We start from the raw sequence: 27544 nt of genomic DNA on the forward strand, positions 1-27544 counted from the left end.
TTACAGACAGCACTAATTATTATTATTATTATATTTTTTTTTCTTAAATACATTTTATGTGTTCCTGACATAATTTAGTTTAATTTAACAAACTAGTTTCAACTTTCATTTGTGGTGTTTCGTGCTGCCATTCTCTTCATGTCTGTATACCAAGCTGAAAACAAACATGGCGCCCAAAATGGTAACTATCTTTTCCCTCTCAATATTAAAAATATTATAAAAAATATATGTATATATTTGTATCTGTTTACTGCTTATTTTCATTTGAAAGAAAAAAACCAAAACAAGTTATAGTTGTACAATGATTTTGGGCTTTAAGTGCAGGCTTTAATTATCCATTTGCAAGCTCTTTAATATGCAACATGTCATTCTTAATTAATGCAAAACGTTAATTAAACACACTTAAAGGTCTGGAGTTAACTCTAAGTGGAGTGACTCATGAAAAGTGAAGCAGACAAAAACAAAAATGATGATATAAATGGCTGGATATGGAAATGGAAATATTTTGGCTAAACATTAATGTTATTCTTTTGTTTGTTTGTTTTTTAAAGGACACACTGGTAAACTCAGCAACAGGAAATGACCTAGAAAGCCACAGAAGAGGAAGGACACCTTCTTCAGGAGGTATGCATATCACCATCCAAGTCTCCTAGAAAGAAAGGACTTTGCAAAATCTCTCATAAACCTCAACAATACAAAGGGAGATGTGATATTGCAAAATAAAAAAATAAACAAATGGCAAGAGGAAAAGCTTCATTTGAACACGTGACACTGATTTACCTTTATGATGGGATGGGAATTAAAAAAAAACTGTCGAGATTAAGCTAAGGCTAATTACTTTTACAGATTTGAGATCCTGAAATGATTTTTGTGTTTTTTTAACTCATATTCTTAAAACAAAGTTGAGAGTTTGCACTAAAAGCAGCTGAAGTAATTAAATTTGCATTATTTGTACACATCTCTTCAAGGGTTTCCTTCAGTTCTTTTACACTTTTTTCAATATTTTACCTCTGGAGGGAAGGATTATGTGGATGTACTGAAGCAACATCAGCCAGAAAGTTAAAACTTGGCTGCTAATAGGGAATATATCAACTGATGACAGCTGATATATTCCCTATTACAATACCTCAAAATAAAGAAGCCTGCGACCATAATGAGACGTGCCCGTAACAATTATTTAATACATTTATTGAGATTTTTTTCTTCTATATTGACTTGAAAATGTTTACAGAAATTGTACCAAGCAGACGCATAGCAATGGGATCAAAGGCCATGTCCATTGAATGCTAAACATAAAATCCATAAAAATGATGCAAATATTAATGCAGTACACGTACATGTGTTGTAGGTATTTTTTTTTCTTTTTCATACAAATTACAGATTACAAAAACATAAATGAGATCTTTTCATATGCCGTGAAGCAGCGCTGTAAATACAGGATGAGTAGGAGGACGCGTCGGCTCGCCCGTACAGGCCCCGAACGACTCTTAAAGAAACACGACACGTGCACGCTCACACACTAGAACCAGTCATTCGAACATCAAGGGATGAGACGACGAGAAGCAGAAATAATATCCAGCGTGCTTCAGTGGGTTCTTTATACTTTCTTTCTTTTCTCTTTTTTTTTTTTTTGTTTTCTTTGTCCGGTTTCCAACAGCGTTCAAAGAGCAGAATCCGGTCTGTCAGTCATATACAGCGAAGCACACACACAGTCCACAGAGTCCACGGTGAGCTGAGGCGGTAGTGGTGCAGGGGGCCGAGTCGGCCCACCGTAACAGATCCCTCCCGAGCTTTTGATTCTGGTGATTGTAGTGTTAAAAGACCCCAGAGTCTGAGCCGTTAGTGGTGTCGTTGTGCAAGCAGACAAGTCCCGTTTAAACCCACTTTTCCAGTCAGCTGGGATTGATTGTTAGTGTCTGTGCCCCCCCCTCACCTCCTCCCTCCTTACTTACTTAATGTCCAGAGGAAAGGGAAAAGAGAGGATTGTCACCTTTATTCTCCTCCAGTCTCGAAGGGGTGGTGGTGGTGGTGGTGGGGGGGTGATAGTGAGTCGTGGATTGTATACAAAACGATTGTGACTACTCATAAGTGCAACAGAGATTAACATATCAAAATAATGACGAGGATAAAACCAATATGATGGAAGCAATAAAACATTTAAAGCGTCTAAAAAGCTACATCCTATTGCACAATTAAAACGTATGATACAAAAAAAAAAATGATACTGGTATTGCATACAAATCAAAGGAAATAATAATAATAATAAAATAATAAAAAAAAGTAGTTTGTTCCGTCTTTTAAGACCGTTAATTCTTTTACAGAGCCCACTCTCAAATAGCAAAGTGTGAGGAAAAAGAAGTGTTGATTGTTTTCCATCGCCTTTTTTCTTTTTCTTCTTCTTCTTCTTCTTCTTTTTAAGTTTAGAGACCACCTTTTTTCTGGCGTGGTCGCAACGGACGCGGCTTTAGAAACACTGATTTTAAATTGGTTCAAAGTGCAAAGAGAAAGAGAGAGGAAAAAAAAACAAAATAAAATAATAATAATAATAAAAAAAAATCAAAAGACGTCGTCGCTACGCTCATGACGGTGAGATATGAAAGGAGCCAACAGAGGGGGATTATACGGAAAATGCAGAAACAAGCGAATGCTGCATAGCTGGATTCCATTTGAAGCAATGCCATCAGAAAGACACACAGGAGCGAGAACGGACCTAATTACTGTACATGATCAGACTCGACTGTTTGTTCGCCGCAGACTCCTTAGCTTCCTCTTGCTGATTCTCAACAGAGAGCTCCACAGACACAAACCAAGTGCTCTCTGCTTTGTAATTCATTTTTTTCATTTTTTTCCTCCTTCCAGTCTTGTCTGAGGATCTTGAGTTCACACGTGGGTGTCGCTGGGCTCGTTGGCCAGGCTCCCCCCGTGCAGGTAGATGGCCGAACTGGACTTGGGCCGGTTCTGGCTGTGAGCTGGGCCGCGGGTGGAGCCGTTGTTGTTGACCTCGGGCCCCCGGGTGTCCGTGGTGATGACCCACGTGGTCGGGCGCCACTTCTTCAGGGAGTACGGCGTTTTGACGCGCTTCTTGATCTTCTCTCCGGTCCCCGGGACTCCGTCCGGCTGCACCAAACCCTCTCCTAGAAAACAGGATGACGGCATGAAACAAGGCTCCTCTATGTAAACCAGTCTTTACGTGTCTGATCATTTAGTGCTTTAGCCAACAATGAATTTTAATATAATCCAGCAACAAAGTGCTGAAATGACTAAGGTTGGGATTCGTATCACGATACGATACATATAACGATACTTGAGTCGCGATTAATATCACGATATTTGAGTCACGATGAGATACATATAATGATACTTGAGTCACGATTAATATCGCGATGTAGATACTTGATCGCGCGATACCTTGATTATCACGATACGATACCCTATGATACATATCACGATACGTGTCATGATACTTGAGTCGCGATACGATACCCTATGATACATATCACGATACGATATATATATCACGATACGTGTCATGATACTTGAGTCGCGATATGATACCCTATGATACATATCATGATATATATATATCACGATACGTGTCATGATACTTGAGTCACGATACGATACACATCCGGATGTTTGAATCGCGGTACGATACATATCGCGATATATTGCGATATTCTACATAGTTCACTGAGAAATTTTAAATGCAGCTTAAAATACAAGATGTATACATGTCAATCAGATGATTGTGATAATTTATTGCACAAAATTGAGTCAAAAAACAATATTAATCCAAATGATCCATTTCCAATTCATCTCACTTGTTGAGGAAAAAGTGGTGGTGGAAGTGAGGATCAATATTAAGACGTTCAAAATCGATATTGCATCGGAAAATCGCGATACATTTCCATCTAGATATTTTTTTTTCCATCCCTTGAAACTACCACTAAATGTGACTAGTGACTAATGTGTTTATTTGGATGTGATTATCGGCGTTCCTCTACACCCATCGTTGTGCTGTAGCTATTAAACACACATCAGTGAGTCACACGGCTGCACATTCATTATTTCGATTCACTGTCCTGTTGTCAGAGCACCGATCGTTCTGAAAACAGCCCCGAGCAAATCCAAGCGTGTCCGGTTGAAACTGCAGATTCGTATTAGTCGGTTTATTTAATGTGGATGTGTCGTGGAGTTACCTAGAGAGGTGAGGTCCTGCGTTGTGAAGGACAGGTCCAGGGAGTTGGGTCTCTCAGGTCTCCGGGCTCGGGGCTGCCTCAGCAGGGCCTCTCCTCTCATGGTGACCGACGCCTCCCCCTGGGGGTGCGCCGCGACGGGCCCCGACCCCGAGCTTTCTCCTTGGGGCCCCGTCGTCTCCCTGCTCCCGCCTTCCCCGCTCCCTCCGTCCTCCTCCCCTGCGTCGCTCTCCCCTCCGCTCTCGCCGCCCCCCTGGCCGTGGCCGGTGTTGCTGTTGTTGTTGTTGGTGTTGGGCCGGGCCGAGCGGAGCGCCGCCACGCTGGAGGCGGCGTCCCTCGGGTCGGGCTGCTCCCGCTCCCTGCTCAGGAGCGGCTCGTGCTCGTCGGGGCTGGCCGTGATGACGCCGAGGCTCAGCCGGCCGTCGTCCGACCTCAGGGCGCCGGACCCGTTCTGAGTCGCGCCGGCTCCTCCGAAACCCGACGCTCCCCCCGACGCTATGGATGAAATCCCGACGCTCACGTGGCCGTTGGCGGCGCCGTTGACGCCGCCGTTGGCGTGAGTTTCTCGCAGAGCGGGTATGTTGTTGGTGCCCGTGACCCGGTGGGCCTCGACGGCCGTGTTGGCGCCCGCCGCCGCGCCAATGTTCATCTTTGTCCCCTCCACCTGCCGCAGGTTGGACTTCCCCGAGCGTCCGAACTTAAACCTCAGCGAAGAGGACGACGATTCCTTCTTGGCAGGCTTGTTGCGCAGGGGCAGACTCGACGGCCTCTTGGGCAGGTTCTGCTGCTTGGGCAGGGGGAAGATGGCGGTGGGCATGGCGGCGGCGGGCTCCGACGTGCCCGAGGCCTCGCTGGCCATCTTGATGAGGGGGTAGAGGAGGCTGGAGCTGCCGGGGCTCAGCGGGTCCGGTGAGCAGAACTGCTTCTGCGAGTGCTCCATCAGGTTCTCGTCCGAGCTCTCCTTCAGGTTCTTGTCCACCTCTTTGGGATCCAGCTTGGTGGTCTCCAGATCTTCCTGGGTCAGGTGCAGGCAGACGGGGACCGCGGGGGCCCCCGTGGTCCCCTCCGAGTCGGAGATGATGGTGGTGGTGGTGGTGGAGGCGGAAGGGCTGCCCCTCAGGCCCATGCTGGTGCTGCTGCCCTCCGGGCTGGGCAGGCGGGCGTTGGCTTGCTGCTGACGCTCCTGGTTGATGGAGTTCCTGTTCCTCTCTCCGGTCCCGACCCCGGCTCTGCCGGTCACCGAGCCGGTGGCGTCCCCCTGCGCGTTCTTGGCCACGCCCTCGTGCTCCTCGATGTACGTGGAGGGGTGATCCGTGTACGGGCCCGACTTTGGTGTCATGCGATTTCTGGTGGACAACATCGAAACGCAGACAAATGGAGATTAATAATTGGAAACCGTTTCCGCGGAGACGGACGCGTTCCTCTACGTTACCTCTCGTTGTGCAGCGTGGTGGACATGGGGTTGAGGGTGGGGCTGACGGACTTGGAGCGGTCCCATATGAGGAGCAGCTCCGCCAGCCGCTCCTCGGCGCACTGGGCCGTGAGACGAGCCTCCGCGTCCTGGTCCCAACAGTCCTCCATCGTCTCTTTTAGAGACCGAACAGCCTGGAAGAGACACAGGAATTATTATGAGGTATGATATTTAAAAACCCTTCCTGGAGAATATTTATCACATTCTCTAAATACTAAACAGTTCCTCTCTGCTTCTGCAAAGAGACGTTTTAAATTCCAATGATGAATTGCATTAAAGCCACTAGGGAGGAACAAGCCAGCGTCACAAATCCTGCTCGTATACATCTTCAGCAACACAAACAGTGGATTTATATTTGCAATATGGCCACGCTGATGAATCCAGATTGCTTACGAGGCTGTTCTCCTTCCAGGCCTCTGGGAATTTTGGCCGCTGCTTCTCCCTGGAAACCAGGACCTGCATGTCCTCGAACGTGGGATGGTTGCCTGCTTCCGCCTGAAAGGCCATCTGGTACTCTGGCACAGACTCTCCTAGAGGTAGGCCAGGAGGAAAAAAGGAGGAGTCTTAACATCGTACCATATCTATATACTGCGGAGTTAAAGTGTGTTCCCGTGTGTGTGTGTCTCACCGGGGAAAAGGTCGGTGCATCTCATGAAGGTCTCCCAGTAGATCAGACCCAGCGCGTACATGTCCACCTGCTTCAGCGCCGACTCGCAGTCCCTCAGGTTCACGGCTCCCTCCAGAACCTCCGGGGCCATGTAGCGGATCGTCCCCACCTGCCAGACAAAGGCCAGTTTGAGTAACGTCCCGAAATGAATTGTTGGTTGGTTAATTAGTTGTACTGATCAGTTGAAACACAGCGTCAGCCAGTTATAGGCTGGTTTAAACCTCAGATAACGCTACACTACAGGTGGGGTTTTATGGTGCGTTTATTTGTACTTTGAAGTCGGGATTTATGAGTTTTGAGTTGGAATTTTTAACCAGAACGTCCAAGATGGCCGCCCCGTATGTAAACAGTAATTACAAGCTCCTGTAAAACTACATTTATTAGCACTTCTGATTAGTTTCTGTTGCATTAAATCAGTCGTACAGACACTATTTTTCCACATACACATGTAGAAATACTATTACAGTGTAATTTAAGTTTTCCATGTGTTATATAGTCGCACTAACAACGGCTAAAACAAAGCAGAGCCATCGTGGCAAACCGTGATTAATAATGTATTTTTTTCTACATTTACATTAAACAATTAAAACTTTTTAATATCTTTTATAAATTTCTACCTCGTGTGGTCTTGTAGATTTCATCACTGTAAATAATTCTAGTAAAAAAACTCATGGGTTGGTTCAAGTTATATGTTTAATCAAGATTTGCGCTCAAAAAATGTAAATATTAAACACAGCAAGTTATATTCAGACAGTATTTTGTAACTGGAACTTTATTCCCGGAGCTAAATTCCTCCCTCAGAGGTGAATGAAACGCACCATTAATCCGTTATCTGGGCTTAACGTGGTTTTAGGACTTCCTCCTAAATTTGGATTTGTGTTTCAAGCTTTGAGAGCCTCATTAGGCGTCTGCATGAACCTAAGAAGAACCACAACATCTAAGGATATATGTGTGAGGAACACAACAATAAGGGGAAAAAAACGATATCAATTCATAAAATCCCCAGATTATTATTTTTTTCAAATTTTTGTGAATGTTGCAGTGAGATTTAGTCCACGTAGAAGGTGGATCCCAAACATGACAGAGTGAAAGCTGATTGGATTTAAAAAATAAGACGGTGAAATATTGTGAAATAGCTTTGAACTAAACAGTTTGATATTGAGTCGAATCAAACCAGGAAACATCTGCGCTACCAACTTTTTCTCCTCCCTTCGCTTTGATTTAATCAGCAGTATGTTTCTGATCGTTATCCTTTTAGCGTCCGTGATTGTGATAAGAGACGAGACGAGTTAATCAATGCTGATGCGTTTATCTCGCCTCCGGTTTATTGCATTACAGAAACAAGGTCTCAGGTAACGAAGCAGCTGCCATTTCTCCCATTTCACGGCGCTAGACGCCCAGACTGCAGGGGACTAATCAGGGCTTTAAAAACTGCAGCCGCAGCCTCCACGTGTCCGTTGATGGAAACCACGCAATCCACGCGTCCGTGGAGGTTCTGGGCGCGTCCGAAAAATCCCCGGTTTCAGCTCCAGGATCTGCCCCCCCCCCCCCCTCTCTGAAAGGGTCGATGGGCTCCTCGAAAGCTCACCTCGCTAATTGCCGTGTTCTCCTCCTCCCCGTGACGCGCCGGCCTGTTGCCCGTCAGCTTCATGGACAGGCCGAAGTCGATGATGACGCACGTGTTGTCCGGCTTGACGAGGACGTTGCGGCTGTTCAGGTCCCTGTGGGAAACCGCCGGCTTGTACAAGTCTGAGGAGAAGGAGAGAGGAGAGAGGAGGGCAGGTTAGGGTTCGTTTCTCCTTCCTTCATATATCTTTCATTTCCCCTCATTACCCATTGTTCCAAAAAATGGGACTACAACAGCCTCTGCTTGCAACATGTTTCCGTCCAGCAGAGGGCGCCGCGGCTCAGAGAGCTGCTGGAAGTTGCTGCGTGTTATTGATGTGCAGGAGGATCGGTGGGGGGAGGATGACGACTGTACCAAAGCCCGAGAGATGGTGCTGTTAGCAGCGACCCACGGAGCTGCAGCTCCCTCATCCCCCCCTGGAAGCTCCTCTGTGTGTGCGTGTGCGTGACACGCCCGGACAAACGGGAATAACTCCCTCTTATTACTTAGACGTGTTTACTTCGCGAGTCCGTTTGATGCGTATCTGTGCTGATGAAGAGGGAAGAGGGAGGAGGAAGGGGCCCGTGAAGCTGAGCTGCGGCGACACGATGGAAAAAAATAAAAAATGAAATAAAACAAATAAATAAATAAAAAAGGGGTTTGAGACTGGGTTGAGTTGTCAGTTGTGCCTCCTGAGACTGATGTCACTGGGCTCAAGGGATGTTCACATTTTATCCAAATCCCCATCTCCAGCTCTTGAGGCGGTTTGTCTCCATTTTTTTTTTATTTTTTTATTTTTTTATTATAACTCTGGCTGAGATTGGCCTGAGGCCGGTCTATAAATACACTCGGATGGGAGGGCGCGCACACGCGGCCCGTTTGCGGGGATGCGAGGCGCTCCAAGACAAACGGACCCACGTGGAGCCGCAAGCGCGTCCAAGAGCCGAGGCGCTGGAGACAGGACGGAGGAGGAAACGCGTCCACCCAGTCTAAAGCCTTTCTAAACAACCCGACTCAACTAAGTGGCCTAAACACACACACACAGGAAGCTTTCCCGTTTTCCACAACTCCGCTTCTGTTTCGCCACAGATGGAAACCTGAGCGAACCGCGATTAACCGCGATTAACCGCGTGTAGGTGCGTCCGGCTCACCTCCTTTGAAGAGCTCCGTGTGCAGGTACGCCAGCCCCCGCGTGACCGAGTGGGCCAGCCGGCAGCTGTTGACCCAGTCGTTGGTCTGGACGCTCAGGTAGCGACTCAGGGAGCCCTGGAGGAAAAGAAGGGGGACGGAGGAGGATGAAGACACGTGAAGACAGAAGTTCTCAACATAAAGACAATTCAGGGTTTAAGCATTTAAAGCAGCAGCAGCAGCAGCAGTAGCGGCCCGGGGGAAACTGTTTACCAGAAATTATACAGGACATTATTCATTTCCTGCCTCAATTATGTCCACCGGCCTCAATAATCCATTATTGGCCCGTCCAAACAAACTAACACACACATGCGCACGGGGCCCACGTCAACGTACACTTCATCCTTTTCTCAAAAAAAAAAAAATCAATCACGGGACAATTCCAGCATCCGTTACTGAAGCAAATCGCATTAGATCCGTCCGTTTTAAATAAATTATGTTATCGTTTAATGCATTATGTGTCCCAGGCTCCTGTCCTGGCTTGCACCGCGTTTCCATGACAATGCGTATTAAGACTAATGGTCGCGGCGGATAATGGGCTCCTTTCATAGGCCGGAGGCCTCGGGTCAGCTGACTGCTAATCAGCCGGAGGTTCGGCTTTTAGGTGCGTCTGCTTTAATATTGAGGAGGTCTGGGAGGAGGCTCGCGTCCTTTTTAAGGGAGACGGAGACTGAATGAGTTTCTGGATTATTAACCAGTCATCTACCACTTTACGTGTCTCTGTTTTATTTGAGAATGAAAAATAATGCGCGTTAAGATGCTGACTTTACGATTTACTGCGCGTCATAAGAGCTGTGCAAGGGAAATGACCGTATACCGTAACATCTCAGCTTTCACAAATCCAATTTTTTTTCAATTCCGATGGCGCACACTGTGACATAATTACGGTAATCCAAACCCCGTTAAAGCCTGCGGGGAAATCTACAGCAATGAAACTTCCTGCTCCTCTATTACTCACGTGTGGGTAGTAGTCCATGACCAGCAGGTACTCCGTGCGCCCCTCGGTGCCCGTCCGCTCGTCGGCGGCCACGAACCGCGCGATATTGTCGTGCTCCAGCAGCGGCAGCCGGTAGATGGAGCACTCGTTGAGGAAGTTCTGCCGGTTGGCGGCGGTGAACACCTTCACGGCCACGGGACGCTCGTCCAGGGAGCCGCAGTACACGGCGCCGTATCTGCCGCGGCCAATCAGCTGAGACACGCACACAAAAACAAAAAATAAATTTAAAAAAAAGGGAAAGTGTGAATTGCTTAGGATCTGCAGAGTCTGACAGGCAGGAATGCACCAGACAGAAAGGAAATAAAGTAAATTAGAAGCAAACAGCGGGGTTAAACAGTGAACAGGGTCCTTAGTCGAGTCCCAATCATTCAATTAGTGTCTTGAATTAGCCGGAGCACAGCGCACCATTAAGGTCCAAACACTGTACAGCTGTAAAAAGTCAGCGGCATTACAGGAAAAAAAAAAGAGAAATGACGTCAGGAGCGGATTTATTCAGATCCACGTTTTAAAATTTATACATGGTTGTAAAATAACGCTTGTTTTGTGTTAAATGTGAGAAGAACGGAAGAGAAATGCCATCGCTGTGCTCAGGGCTGATTGAGGAGCCGTCTCTCTGCCGGTGACAGCTAACATTTTCACATCCTGTAACTTCTGTTTCCAGTTTTGTAAAAAAAAAAAAAAAAAAAAACAAAGCATGGCGTGTTCTGCTCTGCAGACGGTGACTGATCATAATTCCCAAACACTCACGGCCTCTCAGACTTCCTGCTCTCTCTGCTCTTATAGAGGAGTAATTCAAGGTATTTTCTACATGTGTGACGTGAATTCCAGCTCAGACCACGAGTTCCTGTTTGTGGAAGTGACCTTTAACCTTTACAATGAGCCCAGTGGACAGTCAGAGCTGCTCGGATGACTCCTTTTAAAGGAATAAACCATTATTTTTGAAGGATTTGCTGACCCAAATTTTTGCATGTAGCATTCACTGACATAGCATGAGTCATGGTGCATTCAAAGACGTGCCAGTCCCATACATCTGCACAAAACTTAATTGCGCAGAGTCTGGTTGTTTTGTGGACTTAAAAATAACCATAATAATAATAATAATAATCAAAACTACAAAGCGATTAAATCGTTTATGGACGTTTTTGAAGATGTCTGGGTTTATCTCAAAAGCCAAACACCCAAACCAGAGCTGAATTAAATTAAACATGAGTCACGCTCTGAACAGAGAGGATTCTGAGAATGAGGACGAGGTTGAGCAATATTCAAATTTACATTTAATGAATCAGCTCGGAAAAACAGCCTAAAAAAATTACCCTCCTAACTGCTTTGGAAAATCGGAGCACGTCAGAAAATAAAAAAAAAATTGTGACTGGATTTATTGAGAGCGGCTTCATATCACCAGCGCGGCTGAACATCATCCAAAATCCATTGACTTCCTCTCATAATATGAGGTATCCTGCTACCATATCGGGTTTTCAGGATCCTGTGTCGGTGTAAGCAAATTCCTATTTTCGTACGCCCAGACCTGTCACTGAACGCATCCCGCTGTGATCGGGTGATAAAAGTCACATTGAAACGACAAACGTAACCGTAAACCTTGATGTATTTTGGGAGCGTTTTTTGCCTCCGCGTCTTTGGTTTCTCCTTCTCGTTTTTGTGTAGAGACGCTGAAGTCGGCAGCACCGCGATGCTTTCATCGGCTGTAAACCGGGCCGGGATAAATCCGAGGGATTTAGGGAATAAAAGCTGTAGTGAGAGGGATTTACTTTTTTTTTTTTTGACGCCTTAATGCTATTTTCACAGTGCATCGCCATTGTTACGGTTCAAAACTAAAAGAAAACTCTGGTGTGAAACTGTGTCGGTAATCTCACTAAATCTTGATTAGTTGAATGGCTGTAGGACAATTTGCTGCTTAACTGGCTCCCTATAGGCTCATGTGGTGCTGTGCTGGCTCCCCACCCGTCTACATTAAATACTTTGGTTCGGTCCAGAGCCAGAAAACAAATTCATTCAACTGTTTGTGCCAACAAATAGTATTCACCACTCTTTTTCTTGTAAGATTTTACATATATAAATAGATATAGAAGTCTTCACTGGACCCCTATGGGTCCGTGGAGGTACTGCAGGGAGGGTCGCAAAATCTTTGGTTGATGAGACATTTTTTATACATATATATATATTTTTTTAAATTTCCCCCCACAAATTTCAGTTTCTTTAAATACACGTTAACATGAATCCAACATATTTTAGTAAAGCGATAAGGAATAGCTTAATATCAGGATATTATCAGACATTATCAGGCTTTTGGCAGCCGTGTCCAATATGGCTGCATTCATTGACTGAGGAAATATTTGCTACTTTAAAAAGGTTATCTTGTACTTTATGCGTAACATCATAGTAAAATTACGTTTCATACATGTACGGGACGTATAAAACATCTTCGTGTAAGTACTATAATGTCTAAACGTTTGAATTTTCTGACTCAGATCTCACACGTCAGGCTTTGAATGTATTAAAGTGGTTGAATATTTATGCACTCACTCATTCTACATTATATATTTTTAATTAACATTCATTTGTAGAAATCTGGTTTCACTTTGACTGTTAGTGCCCTTTTTTATAAAAATTTTATAAAAAATTTATAAAAAATCAAAAATGTCAAATTATACATAAAATGGGGGGAAAAAAACTTACATATTGACAATGTTGAAACATATTGAAATGTTGATGTGGCCACTGACCTCCAGCAGTTTCAGATTGTCCAGGTCCAGGGAGCTCTCAGAGCCGGCGGCCTCCATCATGTTCAGGTTGTGAAGGCCTTGTTTACCGTCTCCTGCGAACGCGCAAAGAAAAAAAAAATTTCTGAACATGCAGCCGCATCGCAACAAAAGATCAGCGGCGACCGCCTCGCGAATCGAGTCACTTGAAAAGCTGCCAAAAACATTTAAAACGGCCTTGAATAATGAATGTTCCTCCCGCTCCTCCTCGCAGCGTGGCGCCATGGTAACTCACCGTGCATCATGCGGTAGAAGAAGAAGGCTGCTACGGCAACCACGGCCAGCACGGAGATTGTTGCCAGGGCGATCGTGACCGTCTCTTCGTGGCGCAGCGTGGGAGGGTCTACGGGTGAGGACACATCAAAAAATTAGAAATCAAACTGTGACCCTCACGCCGTGGCCACTTTATTAGGTACACCTGTGCTGCATGATGCAATCATCACTCCGCCTGCGTGATTCATATAAATATTCATGCGCATTTGAGTCGATAATGAGTCAGGCTACACTTTAACTCATGAAATGGAAAGAAAATGGGTTTATTATTGTTCTGAATGTGTTTTTTCAACCAGTTTTGAATCCTTGTTATAATGTGTAGCTACTCAACACAGACCTGCTGCTATGAATCATTGTATTTTATATGATGCACACGTCCATGCTGAGTTCATGGGTGATTCAAACTTGACAGCAATTTCGAATAGCATTTATTTATTTTGTCTCCCAAATAGCAGGCGAACAACCGCGCTCGAGCGTTTGTGGATTGTCCGCTGCGAAACGAAAGACGAGCAGCGAAGGAAGGAAGAGATAAACAGCAGATGAGTGGGAAGCGAAAGGACGCGGCGAGAGGAAGAGAATATGTGAAAACAGGCGGACGGACGGGGAGAGAGCCGGTCGGACGGATTTTTATCTCCGGTGACAGGTAGAAGCATTTAAGCTGGGGTGGAGGTAAACACACACACACGGACATATTTTAGCATGTAGATGCGGCAGCGAAGGTGCAGAACGACACGACGAGACACCGGCTTTATTAATAATTGATGGCTGCAGGAGCCTGAGGGCAGCTCTGACTGACATGACCAGCATGAGCATGCACACATGGAGGGGAGGGGGGGAGAAAAGCCCACCACAACCCCTCCCTCTAAATTGCAAGGTCACCGAGTTCATAATCAACAAGGGGGGCTGCACAGGAAGTCCTCTGACAAAACACAGATGCAAACAGACACACACACTCTCTCTCTCTCTCTCCAGGAGGCTGTTTGGAATCAGCACCAACATACGTAGTCTGATTATTTCCACTTTATCCAAGAATATGCAGCAGATTTTCAAAGTTACTTGCAAGGTTCATGATGAAAGGACAAAAGCGAGCCAGCAGACTAAAACAATAGAAGATTCATAATGATAATTAAGTGTTAGATAGATGAGTTCCTTTTAATGCACAGGCTCTTATTATGAGAGAGATCTCATTCTGACCGTAGACTCGTTCTGGCTGCAGTGATTTTACTCTGCAGAAGGAACAGACCGTGTCCGAACCAACTCCAAAAACTTAAAAAAAGTGCCACTAATTTGAAACTCCACGTGAGTTTTTCCTTCAACTGGATTATTGCGAGTGTTTCTCGCAGGCGTACTTTTCCTAAAGCGAAGCCGAATGTCGTCATCCACGAGCGCTGGCTTCACATCACTCACTCCGCTGACTCACAGCGTTTCCCACTTCTAACAATGCCAAGCGTTACAGTAGCAGACGTGCCCGGACACGTCAGGAATCAACCATCTAGCAAAAACACAAACTCAGAATGCGCCTCGATTACCGCCCGCTAATCAAAAAAAAAAAAAACAAACAGCCTTTTTTTTTTTTTTTTTTTAAGCGTTAAAACTTATTTAATTACGTCCCGTCTTCTGCTCTGCTCTCCTTTGCCTTTGTCTGGCCGTCCGTCTGCGCGCGCTGCGAAACAGTTGCCGACACGCCCGCAGACAGACAGACAGATAGAGCAGACGCCATGTAATCCGTGGAATGTGGAGGGACGACATGGATGTAGCGCGGTGTGTTTGTGTTTATGTGTGGGCAGGAGAGACGACGACGACGATGATGATGATGATGATGATGAGCTGTTGTTGCCGGCTGCCACCCTCACCCCACCTCGCGGACGCCTTTTATTCGCAGCCAAACCTTGAGCGCCGCATATGTTTGACTGCAACTCACTGAGGCTGTTGTCAGGGTAATGAGGCGAACTCGGTTTAGCTCGGGCGCTAAACGATGTAGCGGAGGAGGAGACGGAGTGTGTGTATATATATAAATATATATATATGTACATATATGTGTGTGCGGAGGTGTGTGTACAATAGCTGAGATGATATCAAACATCCTCTCATTGTTTTCCACTGAATGCTTTGTGTTTCAGAGCTGTGTAGGCCCGCGCTGCCTTTGTTAGTCATTTCTATGACTCTCAAATGAAAGAAATGCACCTAGTTTAAAAGGCTGTGTTAAAAAAAAATGTTGCAGGAATTAGTCAATTTATCATCGTCAGTGCAAAATATGCAGAAAATACAGTTTCTAGGAAAAGCTGGCCGGTATTCAAGCTACACAACAAGAACCTCTGTGTTCAGTGTTTAATCAAATCCTTTTTTATGAATGTTTTTTCTTCTTAATATATGTTTTGTTTCTCTCTTCTTCCCTTTATTGTTATTGGTGTTTTATGGTTAGTTTCCAACTATATAACAAGCCTTGATATCTTTATCTTTAAGGTGGGTTTTATTTGCTGTTGGGAAACCACACTGTAAAACAACACTTTTAACTAAACAACGTGTGCGTCCTTACGGAAGGGCTGCGCGGTGGTGGGGCTCGGCGGCGGGAAGTCCTCCGTGAAGTTCACGTTGCACATGTCGCTGCCGCAGCAGCAGAAGTGGTACGTCCCGTTCTGGATCTGCGGGGGCAGGTTGGTCACCACGCAGCGGTCGTCACGGCAGCCCTGGTTGTCGCCGAGGTGAGTCCAGCAGCCTGAGGGGGGAGGGGGGGAAATAAGGGATCGGGAAAATCTGTTGAGTCCGTTGAAGGGTGTGGGACGATGTAGATAGTGTAAAATATACATGTCGGTGGTCATAATGTTGTGGCGCATCTATATGAGAAAATGTTTGAATAAAAGTTTAATTAGCTGAAAATTAATTCCTCTACATCATAGGTGTTCAACCAGGGGTCCGCGACCCCTAGGGGGCCCACGGAGGTACTGCAGGGGTGTCAGAAAACTTTTGGTTGATTAGACATTTTTTATACATACATATGTTTGAAATACAAAAATGAATATTTGAACCTGTATATTATTTGAACAGCTCAATATTTAAATGCAAAATTCTGATAATAATGTATATTTATAAATAGCACTAGTTTAATAGAACACATATAGTAGGTGGGGGGTCCCTACTTCATCTACATGTTGTAAAGTAAAAAAATAAATAAAATAATACCTTGTTTGACCAGCCGCACTTCGCCCGGAGGACTTTTCTCCCACAGGCCAAAACAGTGGCTGCCCTTGGCGCACCGGATTGTGGTGTTCTCCGGGGAGACCCGGCCTTCGCCCCCCGCCACTCGCTCCACCTCCCACTGCTGCTGCTGGTCGGTGAAGGCGCACTCCCTCTCCTCGCCCTGCGCCGCTGCGAAAACGCACACAAGACGAGATGAGCTGCGGCTAATTTTAAGCCCACGTTCCTCATTTATAAGTCACACTTTTTACACGTTATTACACAGCATGCGCGCAGACCGACTCCAAACATTTCACAGCCTGGCGGACGTTGGAAGCAGGGGGGGGGCGTCCAGTTGTGAAAGAGGACAAGTCTCGCATGAGCGTCTCGAGACTTAGAAATAGTTGGACTGTCGGAATGCGTGTTTGTGTACACAGGCCGAGTCGTGGGTAATTTCAGATAAGAGAAACATGATGTGCTCGTTTGTTTCCCTCACTCCCCAGCTCCTCCCTTTCCTCCATCCGGGAGAGGAGAGGAGCGGAGACGAGAGGGGAGGGGTTGTGTATATATATATATGTGTGTGTGTACGGGTGGTGGGGTTTTGCTGTAAAGCGGGGAGGGGAGGGAGGCGGCTGTGCCCTGGCCAAGGTCGAGCTCGCTCTGTGTGGGCAGAGGGTGACGCGATGGAGTGGTAGCTCTGCTGGGCACGGCGCCAGCTCGCCTCCTCTGCTCCCATCAGCAGATAAAGTTATCAGGCCTCTCCTACCGTGGGCCTCGGCCTCTTCCAACCTGCCCACTGTGCTGTGGGAACCACTGGAGGAGGGGGGGCGTGCGGTGCAGAGTAGCAACTGAGGGTTAAGTGTGTGGACGAGGAATTTGAAATGTCCCAGCAGGGCACACCGTCCTGCACCAGTTATCGCCGCACGTTACGCAACCGCGTACGTGCATTAAACTAAAAGCAACAGAAAAAAAAAAAAAAAAAAAACGGGCATTAACCTCCCGCCGAGCATGAACCGCGTCGAGTTAAACTGAGGAGATGAAGCTTACGGCCCCACACCCAAGTCCAGTCCTTTATCAAGAGAAAGGAAGATCCTCCTCGAAATAATAACAGAATAATGAGGAGTTGCAGGGCTGCAGCGACTTGTCCATCGGTGACGCACACGAGACAAAAAAAAAACTAACCCAAATGTTAAACGTGACGTAAAACGGGTTCGTTGCATAATGACGCCGAATAAACCTGGACTTTTGCTGAATGGTGCCGCTCAGCAAAACTCTCGTTCTTCATTCACGGACGTCGTGTCCGAACGTGTCGCCTTTGTGTTCGGATACACATCTTGTTTGTTGTGTTTTCACACATTTCCACTGCTGCAGGAGAGAAACAACTGGCTCATGTTTGCCCTGGTTTTTATTTTTACAGCATATATATATAAAAAAGAGTTTGAAGTTGCATTTATAAACAGCTTATCTGAAACTGAGCAAGAAGAGCTTTTATGTGCCCTCTTTGATTTTTTTCTTTTTTGAGAGTTTGCTCCGAGAGAAGAAGACGCGAGTTCTTTTACAGCAGTAATTATTTATGAGCAGAAAGACAGAAATCGGGCGCAATATCACGCCTCGCTCCTGAAACCCGACCCTGAATGCAACTGGCTCGTTTCTCGCCGATTCGGGAGATTAAAATTCCTCTAAAAACGAATTGTGTTAAGAGTCGATTGTCATGCCGTCATGGTGGTGCGTGACAGTTGACGGCCTGCTAATCCCTCCGCCTGCAGACGCCGTCTGCATCGCAGCGACTCTGATCAGGTATGGCAGGTATGTCGAGCTTCGGATTAACGCGTGCGGCTGCAGCTCACGTCCGCGCGAGATGCGTTCAGGGACGCCGCGGAGCCGTAGGTCGCCGACGTTTTGGCACTCTTCGGAGTTTAAAGATGCATTTACGCAGCACAAAGGGAGTCATTGTGCTGGGGGGGGGGGGGGGGGGGTGAGTAACTGCACGCTCACATCCGATGAGGCCGACAACAAAACCTTCCCACTTTTTCCGAAAGCAAAAATAGACCCGCTTAAGTGTACTCCGCTTATTGATCAGATGTGTCTAGGGCGTGAGCAATGCAGTAAATTCAGGAAGGAGGTTCTGCCTCCCGGACTAGTTCATATTTCTGCGAGGGGGAAACGTCGCTATGTAACTCAACACGGAGCCGGTTCTTCTATAGCAGAGGGAACGTGAAATACAGCTCGAGGTTCAAAAAAAAACTCCTGAAAAACGCCGCGCCGCCTCATGCATTACAAATGAGACGCGGTGCCTCGAGACGGCCCGGGCAGAACTAATGGCTGCGGGAGGGCGCGCACCTGGTCGCCAGGTCGGATCGAGTTCAGATCACGTTTCCGCCGCAAAAACAAAACAATGCTGCAGAGCTGACACCCCCAGGTAATCAAACCGAGGGGTCGGACGCACTGCGCCGCCGCAGCTCAAGGGATGCGTGGCGAGCCGCATTGTCTCCGACTTGATGCTCAAGTGGCGTTGGACCGGTTGACGACTTCCTGCCTGATCAAAATTGAAACCAGCTCAACGTGTCTGTCGAGCTTTACGCCAGAAGTCGACATTAAAGATGACTTTTACGTTTCCACAAATGTCGACTCCAGCTCTAATCTGTGTTTAAGTCTCTCAAAGCTGCGGCATCCGACGTGTTTTACATCTCCCTCACATGTGGACTGATCTCGTTGGGTTTGCATGACTAGTTTCATGAGACCGGAAGGAGAACTGTGACGACGAGAATCCGGGAACAACAGGGATTGACGACTCTCTGCCCGACTCGTCTACTCCTACTTCTAACTTTCTCCTGAGAAAACGAGGGAGGTGTAAACTCACTTCCCGGCTACGTACAGCGCCCACCTCGGTCGAGGAAAGAGTCGATTTGGAGAAACGCTGAAGGAGGCGAACAATAGAAGGAAGTGCAGCGCCTGAGACAACACCCAGAGACAGTCAGACAATAACACTGATCTAGTATGCCAGGGTTCATACGAGTGTAATCCACAGAGCATGAGCGTGTCTTATCCTCCTCGCAAACCTGGCTAGTTAATGTAGGCCGACATTATTAATAGTTGTGCTAGAGTTTAAGGCTACGAGAAAGTCCCTAAGAATTAACCCTCACTTTGCTTTTATGTCATTTTTAACACAAACGTGAAGCAGATAGAGACCGTCCAGATTATAAATTATAAGTGGTCTGGTCGCCCATGCCCCCCCCCCCCCTACACCCCATCCTGATTCCATCCCGTGACTGACTGTCTGACTGAAATAACATTATGACACACTGACTGACTGAAGTGCAACACATTAAATACTTTCATTGTGCACGGCACACAAAAAAGGGAGCGCGCACCGATCACGCAGCAGCTACGTCAAACCCTGGATTCTTGAGAGGACGTGAGGCTATTCACGCTCTCACATATTCTTATTGGGTTTAGATTCAATATACAAGAGAAAAAAAAGGAAAAGGAGCGTCGAAAGGATCCTAAAAAACCCCAGGCTTTGTCTCCTCTGCAGCCTGAGCTGTGGGAAGTCCCTCTTCATTAGCGTGTTTTGATTTCTGCCGGGCCCCGATTGGTGCTTCGACTTGAATTCTGTTTTTTTATGAGAGTTCGGGGCTTTGCTCGCGTCTCTCGCCGAGCGCGGCGGCGTCTGTACCTGGTTCTGCTCCGTGCTCAGCTATGCGAGCTTGGGCTTTCGCCGCCGCCGCCGCAGCGTTGGATTGTGGGTCAGAGTATGCAGGCAAGGCCAGTGGAGCGAGGCAGATGAGAGAGGGTAGTCATATCAAAAGGCTTCGGAGTAGTTTTCTGCTCCGAGCCTCTTCATTGGATGATGGCAGGCCCTGCTGAGTGTTTACCCATGGCCCAGTTATTTGCTAATCTCTCCCCTCCTCCCCCCAAACTGGCCTTCAGTGCACCCTCCCTCCCTCCCTCCCTTCTGCACTACCCCCTTCCCTCCAGTGCCGCCGCTAAAAAACAACGCCGATCTAATCTGGCTCTCTCCAGCCTCCCTCTCCCCTGCCACCAAAAGACCTAAGGCACGGCAGACTTGATTAAAAGTCACCGAGTGCGCCGACGCGTTGGCGAGTTTCTCCCCCGCGAACACGAGGAGGTTCCGCGTCCAAGATCAGAGCTGACGACGCCGAAAAGCAAAAGCTGAAACATCGCCGTGCTTTATTTTTTTCTCGACTTTCCCCCCGGTTCTGTTTACATTCAGAGAGCGCACCTTTCACGGCACAAAAATGCAAAGAGCCACTATCTCTCGCCCAGGTGCGCCGTGTTTTTGAAAGCGCAAGCCGCTGCATGTACCCGTCTGAGTCGTACCTGCCGCCCGTGTTTGGGTGCTCGCTTGTTGTTGTTGCTGACGTAGGACGGGGAGGATTCGAGGGGGGGGATATTTGCTGACTTCCCCGATTTTCCAAGTCTGCAGGTTGAGTTTAAGGATATGTGAGAGGGGGGTGGGCTTTAATCTGTCCCATCTGTTGCCCCCGGGACTGCTCCCCTCAACACCACCACCACCACCACCACTCAGCCTGTGTCTGTCTGGGTCTGGTACAGCTATGCTAATCCTGTGGTTTATACTCCCCTAATAGCTTAAAGGCCTCCTCTATTGACCACCACATTTATAGCAAAATCTGCCCCCCCTCCCTCGGTGTGTACCTTAACTTTCCCCAAATATGTCATGAAAACACACATGACAAGGGGACCTAAGTGGTGTTCGCCGTCACTCACTCGCGCGGCGGATAATCTCAGATTACTAATGAACAAGCTAGAGTCTGGTTTTAGGTCGTGTTTGAATTTAGTCTTTGTCTGCGGCAGACGTCAGCTACACGCTACGTGATAGCTCGGCAGGCTCCGCCGGAGGCCTGCGGTCGTCTGGTATGACGGGGGTTTCACCTGTTCAGGGAGATTGACTTGTGTTGTGATGCGCTGGGGGAAAAAAAAAAATACACGACACGTATCAGAGTTTAAAAACCGACTCCAAGGCTCTGACCACCAACAACAATCAGGGAAAAGCCAGTGGATTCTTCTTCTTCTTTGGCTTTTTGATCAACTGGGTGAACTTATAAAATCTGCAGGATGAGGTTATTAAAAATGACAAAAGTCTCTCAAGCTTCGGCGAATCACTTTCCTCACTTCTGATGTTTGGGAATGGACGCGTTTATCGAGCTGCTGCAGCCCGGCGTGTAATCAATTATTGCTTTGACTCATTTTTACAAGCGACGCACACGGTCAACGCTGCAGCTGCTCGCTCCAAAACGGCAATTTCCTCAACACAATAACTTCAGACGGCGGAGGATGGAGAAGGCAAACAGAGCCGTTTCCATGTGGAGCGACGTCGATGGAAAACGGCGAAACGCGCTTCGCCGTTTACCGAGAGCACGAGGTGAAGTCAATGACTATTGAAAGCGCAAAATTATTTACTTTGCTCAGATGTAAAAACATCAACTTCTCACATTCGAGAACCAGAAACCCATCAAATTTAACGACTTTAATAAATCTAAACAAATTACAACAGCTGGCAGTCGCCTCTTAATTGCGCAGTGGCTTCATTTGTGCAGCGATGATGAGACAATCAGCAGAAAACTGATGATTTCTAATCAAATATGCAAAACGTTTGATTTTTAATGCTTTAATCTACAGATCGAGGACATGAATCAGCGACGCGAGGGGGAATCGGTCATGAAAGTAATGAATAGTTGAACATTTTAATTAAGAAGAGGGCAATAAAAATCACCAGGCGAGATAAACAGGGCGATTCTTTATCTTATCGCGGACGTATCGTCGGCCATTAGTGGAGTTTTAACGCTGTAAATAACTGTTGCAGTTGGTCACAGTTTGTCGAGCAACACGACACGTGTCTACATACGTAACACACGTCTAGAGTTATTTGTCAGACCAAGGAGGGGCCCCCTACCTATTATATTTGTTCTATATTAAACTCAGCCTAGTGCTATTTTGGACTCATTAATGCGTGTCTAAAGACATTTAAAAAATCTATACATATATATATAACAAATGGCTAATCAACCAAAGATTTTGCGACCCCTCCCCCCCTGCAGTGTGAGTTATTTCTGCCATCGGTCTGACTTTAAACCACTACATCATCATCCCTGTAGATGATGTATCTTTCTGGAGTATTGAAACCTTTAGTTCCCACCTTCCAGCTCTTATTCGGCACTGGAATAAGAGCTGCAACCTTTCGTGTTGCTGCAACTTTTGATGTAGAAAGGGGCGCTCAAGGCTAAAGGCAACATCCCCAGAGGTGGCAGTAAACAGACAAAATAAAAACAAGAACACCGCCTTTAACCCTCGCTCACGGAAAAAAAAAACTCCGTCCATGAAAAATACAAAACAAAACAGTTCATCCATACAGCGAGCAACATTTTCTGTGCGCGCTCTAGACGTATTGTCTCTGCTGGTCAAGGAGAACGCTTCGTGTTAATCATAGGCTGTCACTCTGAGTTACCATCTCAAGGCTGCACCTTTTGTTTTCTAAAACATCCGCTAATTTCTCCCCTTTTTGCCAGACCAGAAGGTTGGCCGAAGCGAACACTGTCCTATTGTATCTTCCGCTGCTGCTTTTACCTCGACTCAGAACTCCAACCAAGGTACTCAAAGAGGCGGCCATTGATTTTTTTTTTTATCCCCCCCCCCCCCTTCATCTAATAGACTACAGAGCTGGCAGTCTTCGAGGCCGAGTTTGCCTCCCACCTCCCCCTTTAGTTCCTGCGTTCATTGGTCCGTTTCTAGCTGCAGTAAGTGTCACCTCTTCTCACGAAATAATGATGTGGACTGACTGCAAAATATTACAGAATCAAAAAAAGGGGCGCTGTGCTTTTATATCCTCCAGCCTCCTCCCTGTTTTCTCCCGTGCCAAACTGCACTGCCTCTATGGCTGCTCCCACACGCCTCGCAGCTCCGGCTCTTGATTGTTTAGCGTTTTTGTGAAGCTACCTTTTCTCCAGTGCACACGCCATGTGTTTACAGTGGTGGGGGAGAGAAAAAAGAAAAAAAAGAAAAAGGACAGTGCACAGTCAGTAGTTGAGCTTGAAGGCCAAAGGTGATGCGGTTTGGTAATGTGGGCCACGGGGCTCTGAGCGAAAAAAATCACACACATGGAACATTCATGAAAGACTCATATTTCCACATCGTTGACGTATAAAATCCAGTTTTGCGCCTTGATTAGATCCCGGTGCCGTAATTCATTGTGAATCTAATTTCGCTATGACAAAAGCAAAGACGCCGGAACAGACGTTTGAATAAAACGACTCGTTTGTGAGAAGGGAATTAATCAGGGGCTATTTTGACGTCGAATGACGTCAAGCGTTAGCAGCTTCTCAAATATGAGAATCTATGTGGGCTTCTTTCACTTTCACATCCTGGAAAAGTCAGCGAGGAAAATGAAACCCAGATCCCGTTCTTTTCTTTGGTTTTTAAATGCCTCCGCTAACAATTCCTCACGATACGTATCACGATACTTGAGTCACGATACGGTACATTATCGCGATATTACGATATTCTACTTAGTTCACCGAGTAATTTTAAATGCAGCTTAAAATACAAGTTGTATCAAATTGAGTCAAAAACAGCATTAATCCAAATGATCCACCTCCAACATGACAACAAAACATGACTTTTTCTGTTTCGTTTAAAATCAATATTAAAATATTCAAAATTGATACTGTATCGGAAGAAGAAGAAGAAGTATCGTGATATTTTGCCATATCAATAATAATAATTTTCCCACCCCTACCACCTGTACTGTACAGTTATTTAAGAGCCTAACCAGCCTACACTGTGCCTCAGCTAATCAGTACAACAATGGAGGTTATTGCTAATTTTGGGACATTTTTTATTACTATTATTATCGTGATATTTTCCCATATTTGTCTTTCCCATCCCCCTAACAATCTGTGAATCACTGAAGCAAATTCCCCAGAATTTATTTGGAAAGTCCCATTTAAATAATTGTTATACATCCTCCAACTGAACTCATCATTACATGGCACCAATCACAAGCCAAGCTCGCATCCAGAGGCCCGTAGGCTATAATGTGCGTCAAACAACCAGTGCAACAGCCTCGCTACAGTGGAGTGGGAACAGTACAGTATCAACGCCACAGTATGAGGTGGTTTAAGGGTTTTTAAATCCTCTCCCGACCCCCAAGCCTCAAGCTCACCTGGCACAATTTTAAAGGATGCAACACGTTACTTCATGAGAATCTGGGGTGGGTTAAAGCCCAAATCTAAATGGCACAGGATTCAGATTCCACTCCAGATCTCGGGAGTAGCAGGCAATAAACTGGAACAGAAATGAGCAGCGGTAACAAGTGATTTAAGAGACAGAAGGGGAGGAAATAATGTTGGTTGGGGGGTGGGGAGGTGCCAGGTCAGAGAGATGACTAACACTTCTCCTGCAAGACTATTAGATCCCCTGCTCGTCATAATCATTACACGTGCGATCCTAAGAACGAGGCGCTGGGACAATAGCGCGGGGAACAAGCCGTTTATCTCCCGCCTCGCCGACAAAGTCTGACTGCTGCCCTAATTAATTCTGCACAGTGCAAACGTTTCGGATTTATTGGCTGTTTACACGGCACGCACGCCGCTATCAACTTATCACCCTGGGCCGTGATTACTTAGCGACCACGGTGAACCTCTGGCAGCCAAACCACGGCCACACCAAGCGAAAGGTGAGCTCTGAATAGTTTGGCAGCACCGTCACGGCACAACATTCCTACGTCACAGCTCATCCCTTTAAGAAGCTTCCTCCAAATGAACCGGCCTCACCCCCTTTTATTCACGATTACAAGGCTGTGAATGAAAACTACAGCCGTGTCGTTTTTTATTGAATCGAACATAAATAATCGACGTGAATGCAAATGCAGCCATTATTGCAGGTTTATGATAATACCCTGACAGCCCCGGCCAATCAGGAGTCCCGGTGCGAGCGATCCGACCTCAGGCCACCACGTTTGGAGGTGGTGTCTCAGGCGCACAAACCTCCGGTAGCGTGAACACACACATCCCGGGTCGCGTTAAAGACCACCCACTCAGCAGGGGGGTTTGCTTGCAAAAGAGCTGCTCTGGACTCATTAATTCAGAAAAACAAAATGACACAAAGTCACTCTCACAAACGATGGACTCAAGAGTCAAAAATGGCCTAAATAATAAACCAAACATTCATTCATTACGCAGGGATCCATTAAGAGACGCCCGGCTATTACATTATTCCACTGACTAAATAACGTTTATTTGCCTCTTGTGTTTGCGTTGCCCAGGTTGGATGTTAATGCGAGGCTGAGGAGGCCGAGGAGCCTCAGCAATAACACGCAATCACAGGAACGATAACATGTGATTAGGGAGCCGTACGCGCACGTTTACACCCATTCACTCGGCTGCAGCGCCGGACGCGCAAAAACCAGATCACCCACTTCCAAAGCACGCTGCTCTCCTCTTCTCTTCCACCCCTGCCCGTCTTGTAAAAATACCTCTCCTCTCTTGGTTCACCCTCCCCATTTCTACTCCTCCATCTCCGTGCAGCCCTGCCACTATCTTATCACGCTCAAGGTCTCACGGAAGCCTGGCTCCTGCCCAAAAGTCTCGAACAGGGGGCACAACTTGGCAGACAAGGACTGCGGTATGTTTGGCAGTGTTTTTCCAGGCCTTTGTACACAGAATGATATAAAAAAAAAAAAAAAAAAGAGGGAGCCAGTGGTGCATTTTGCATTTCACTGCTCCGGCTCTGGAGCGGTTCGCTTGACCACAATGACACGAGAGCTCGGATCAGTACAGGAATGAAAAAAAACAAACATAAAAAAATGCACAGAGCAGACACACATAAACACACACATAAACATAATCTGGGCTCGTCCAGTCTGAAAAAATAACAATAAAAACGGGCAGGCTACGTTATTCAGTCGACAACATCTGCACCAAAGCAGCTGTGTGGATGGAAATACATCAAATATTAATGGGAAGCACATTCTCTCCGTCTCAGAATAAGAAAATAATGATAATAAACGGACTATTAGACACTCACCGGCCACAGAAGTCAGGAGAATCGCCAGGCAAACCCCAAATTTAGCCAGTGATTTCATCGTGATCCGTGCCACAGCCATGACAGTGTACATAGACTTTGGTCTCGTAGCTCGACCTCCTCCAAGTGTTATTGTTTTTATTATTTTATTACTTCTTCTTCTGGTCCTACGCCGCTGCTGCTGCTGCTGCTGCTACTGCTGCTTCTTCTTCTTCTTCGGATTTTTTCCTGTTCTCACGGGCACGGACCAACACATTGGAAGGAAAAAAATAATAAAATAAATAAATAAAAAAAAATAAATGATGCGAAAAGAGGCACTAGGCTCGGTCTGCGGGCGATTTTTTTCTTAGAGTTTAGAGAGAAGTTAACTCAGTCGCGTTTTTTGCTCCAGACCGGACCGGACCGGACCGGGCCGGGTCGGGCTGATGACCCCGGGCGGCTACCTCGTCTGGCGGAGCCTCCGTCCATTTCTGCTGGCTAACATGCTAGCTGCCCTTCGCCGCTGTCTGCCGCTGCAAAAACTTCGCCAAAGAGGGTAAAAATCTCGACGCGCAGCTCATTCGCCTACACACGCACCATCCTCGGCTATATTCGCTGCCAAACGTGCCACTCTTTCGACACTACAGTCGGGAATTTGGCATTTAAACGTTAGCCACGTTAGCTCGGTTAGCTTCGGGTGCGTTTACAAGCTGCCTACTGTCGGAGCTAACCGACGCTAGCCACTTAGCTCCCCCTCGTCCCGTCTCATATCACGATCCTCGTTACTAGGGATGGGAATAATTCACAAGAATTCGCAAGAATTCACAAGCCGAAAAAGCGACGATGGTTCGCTGGTGCGCCGCAGACGGAGGTCCTCCTTCCGGCGCAGACAGGAGGAGGAGATGGATATATCTGGCTGGGATCGGGGCGGCTGGAAACGCCTCGTTTGCAGGCTTGTCTGGACCGCTCGTCTCTCCGGTATCGGGTTACTGTGGGGTTGGTGTTGTTTATGGTGTTGTTGGTGGAGGGGAGGGAGGGAGAGGGCTGGAGGACGGTCCTTGCTCAGCCGGGAGGAGGGGGGGTGAGGGTGGCGCAGCGCCGCGGTGCCGCAGACTGGGGAAACAGCAGCTTGGAGACGGAGACGCCGCGTTCAGGCT

General features: G+C 46.8%; 1 protein-coding gene and 1 long non-coding RNA gene across 2 annotated transcripts; one reads left to right on the forward strand and one right to left on the reverse strand.

Moving 5' to 3' along the window:
- The first annotated feature begins 37 nt into the window (after positions 1-37).
- LOC125000895 lies at positions 38-2219 on the forward strand. Its single transcript, XR_007111408.1, has 2 exons — positions 38-181; positions 552-2219. It is a non-coding gene; the product is annotated as an uncharacterized LOC125000895 (long non-coding RNA).
- bmpr2b (bone morphogenetic protein receptor, type II b (serine/threonine kinase)) lies at positions 1168-27422 on the reverse strand. Its single transcript, XM_047576610.1, has 13 exons — positions 26412-27422; positions 16356-16541; positions 15712-15891; positions 13138-13245; positions 12867-12958; positions 10087-10317; positions 9092-9206; positions 7923-8083; positions 6296-6443; positions 6061-6197; positions 5629-5801; positions 4200-5542; positions 1168-3134 (listed from the first exon to the last, which is right to left on the reverse strand). The coding sequence occupies exons 1-13, from the start codon at positions 26500-26502 to the stop codon at positions 2881-2883; spliced, it is 3219 nt and encodes a 1072-aa protein (XP_047432566.1). The 5' UTR covers positions 26503-27422; the 3' UTR covers positions 1168-2880.
- Positions 27423-27544: the final 122 nt, after the last annotated feature.

This window comes from Mugil cephalus, chromosome 23 (assembly GCF_022458985.1).
Source record: "Mugil cephalus isolate CIBA_MC_2020 chromosome 23, CIBA_Mcephalus_1.1, whole genome shotgun sequence".
Classification (NCBI taxonomy): Eukaryota; Metazoa; Chordata; class Actinopteri; order Mugiliformes; family Mugilidae; genus Mugil; species Mugil cephalus.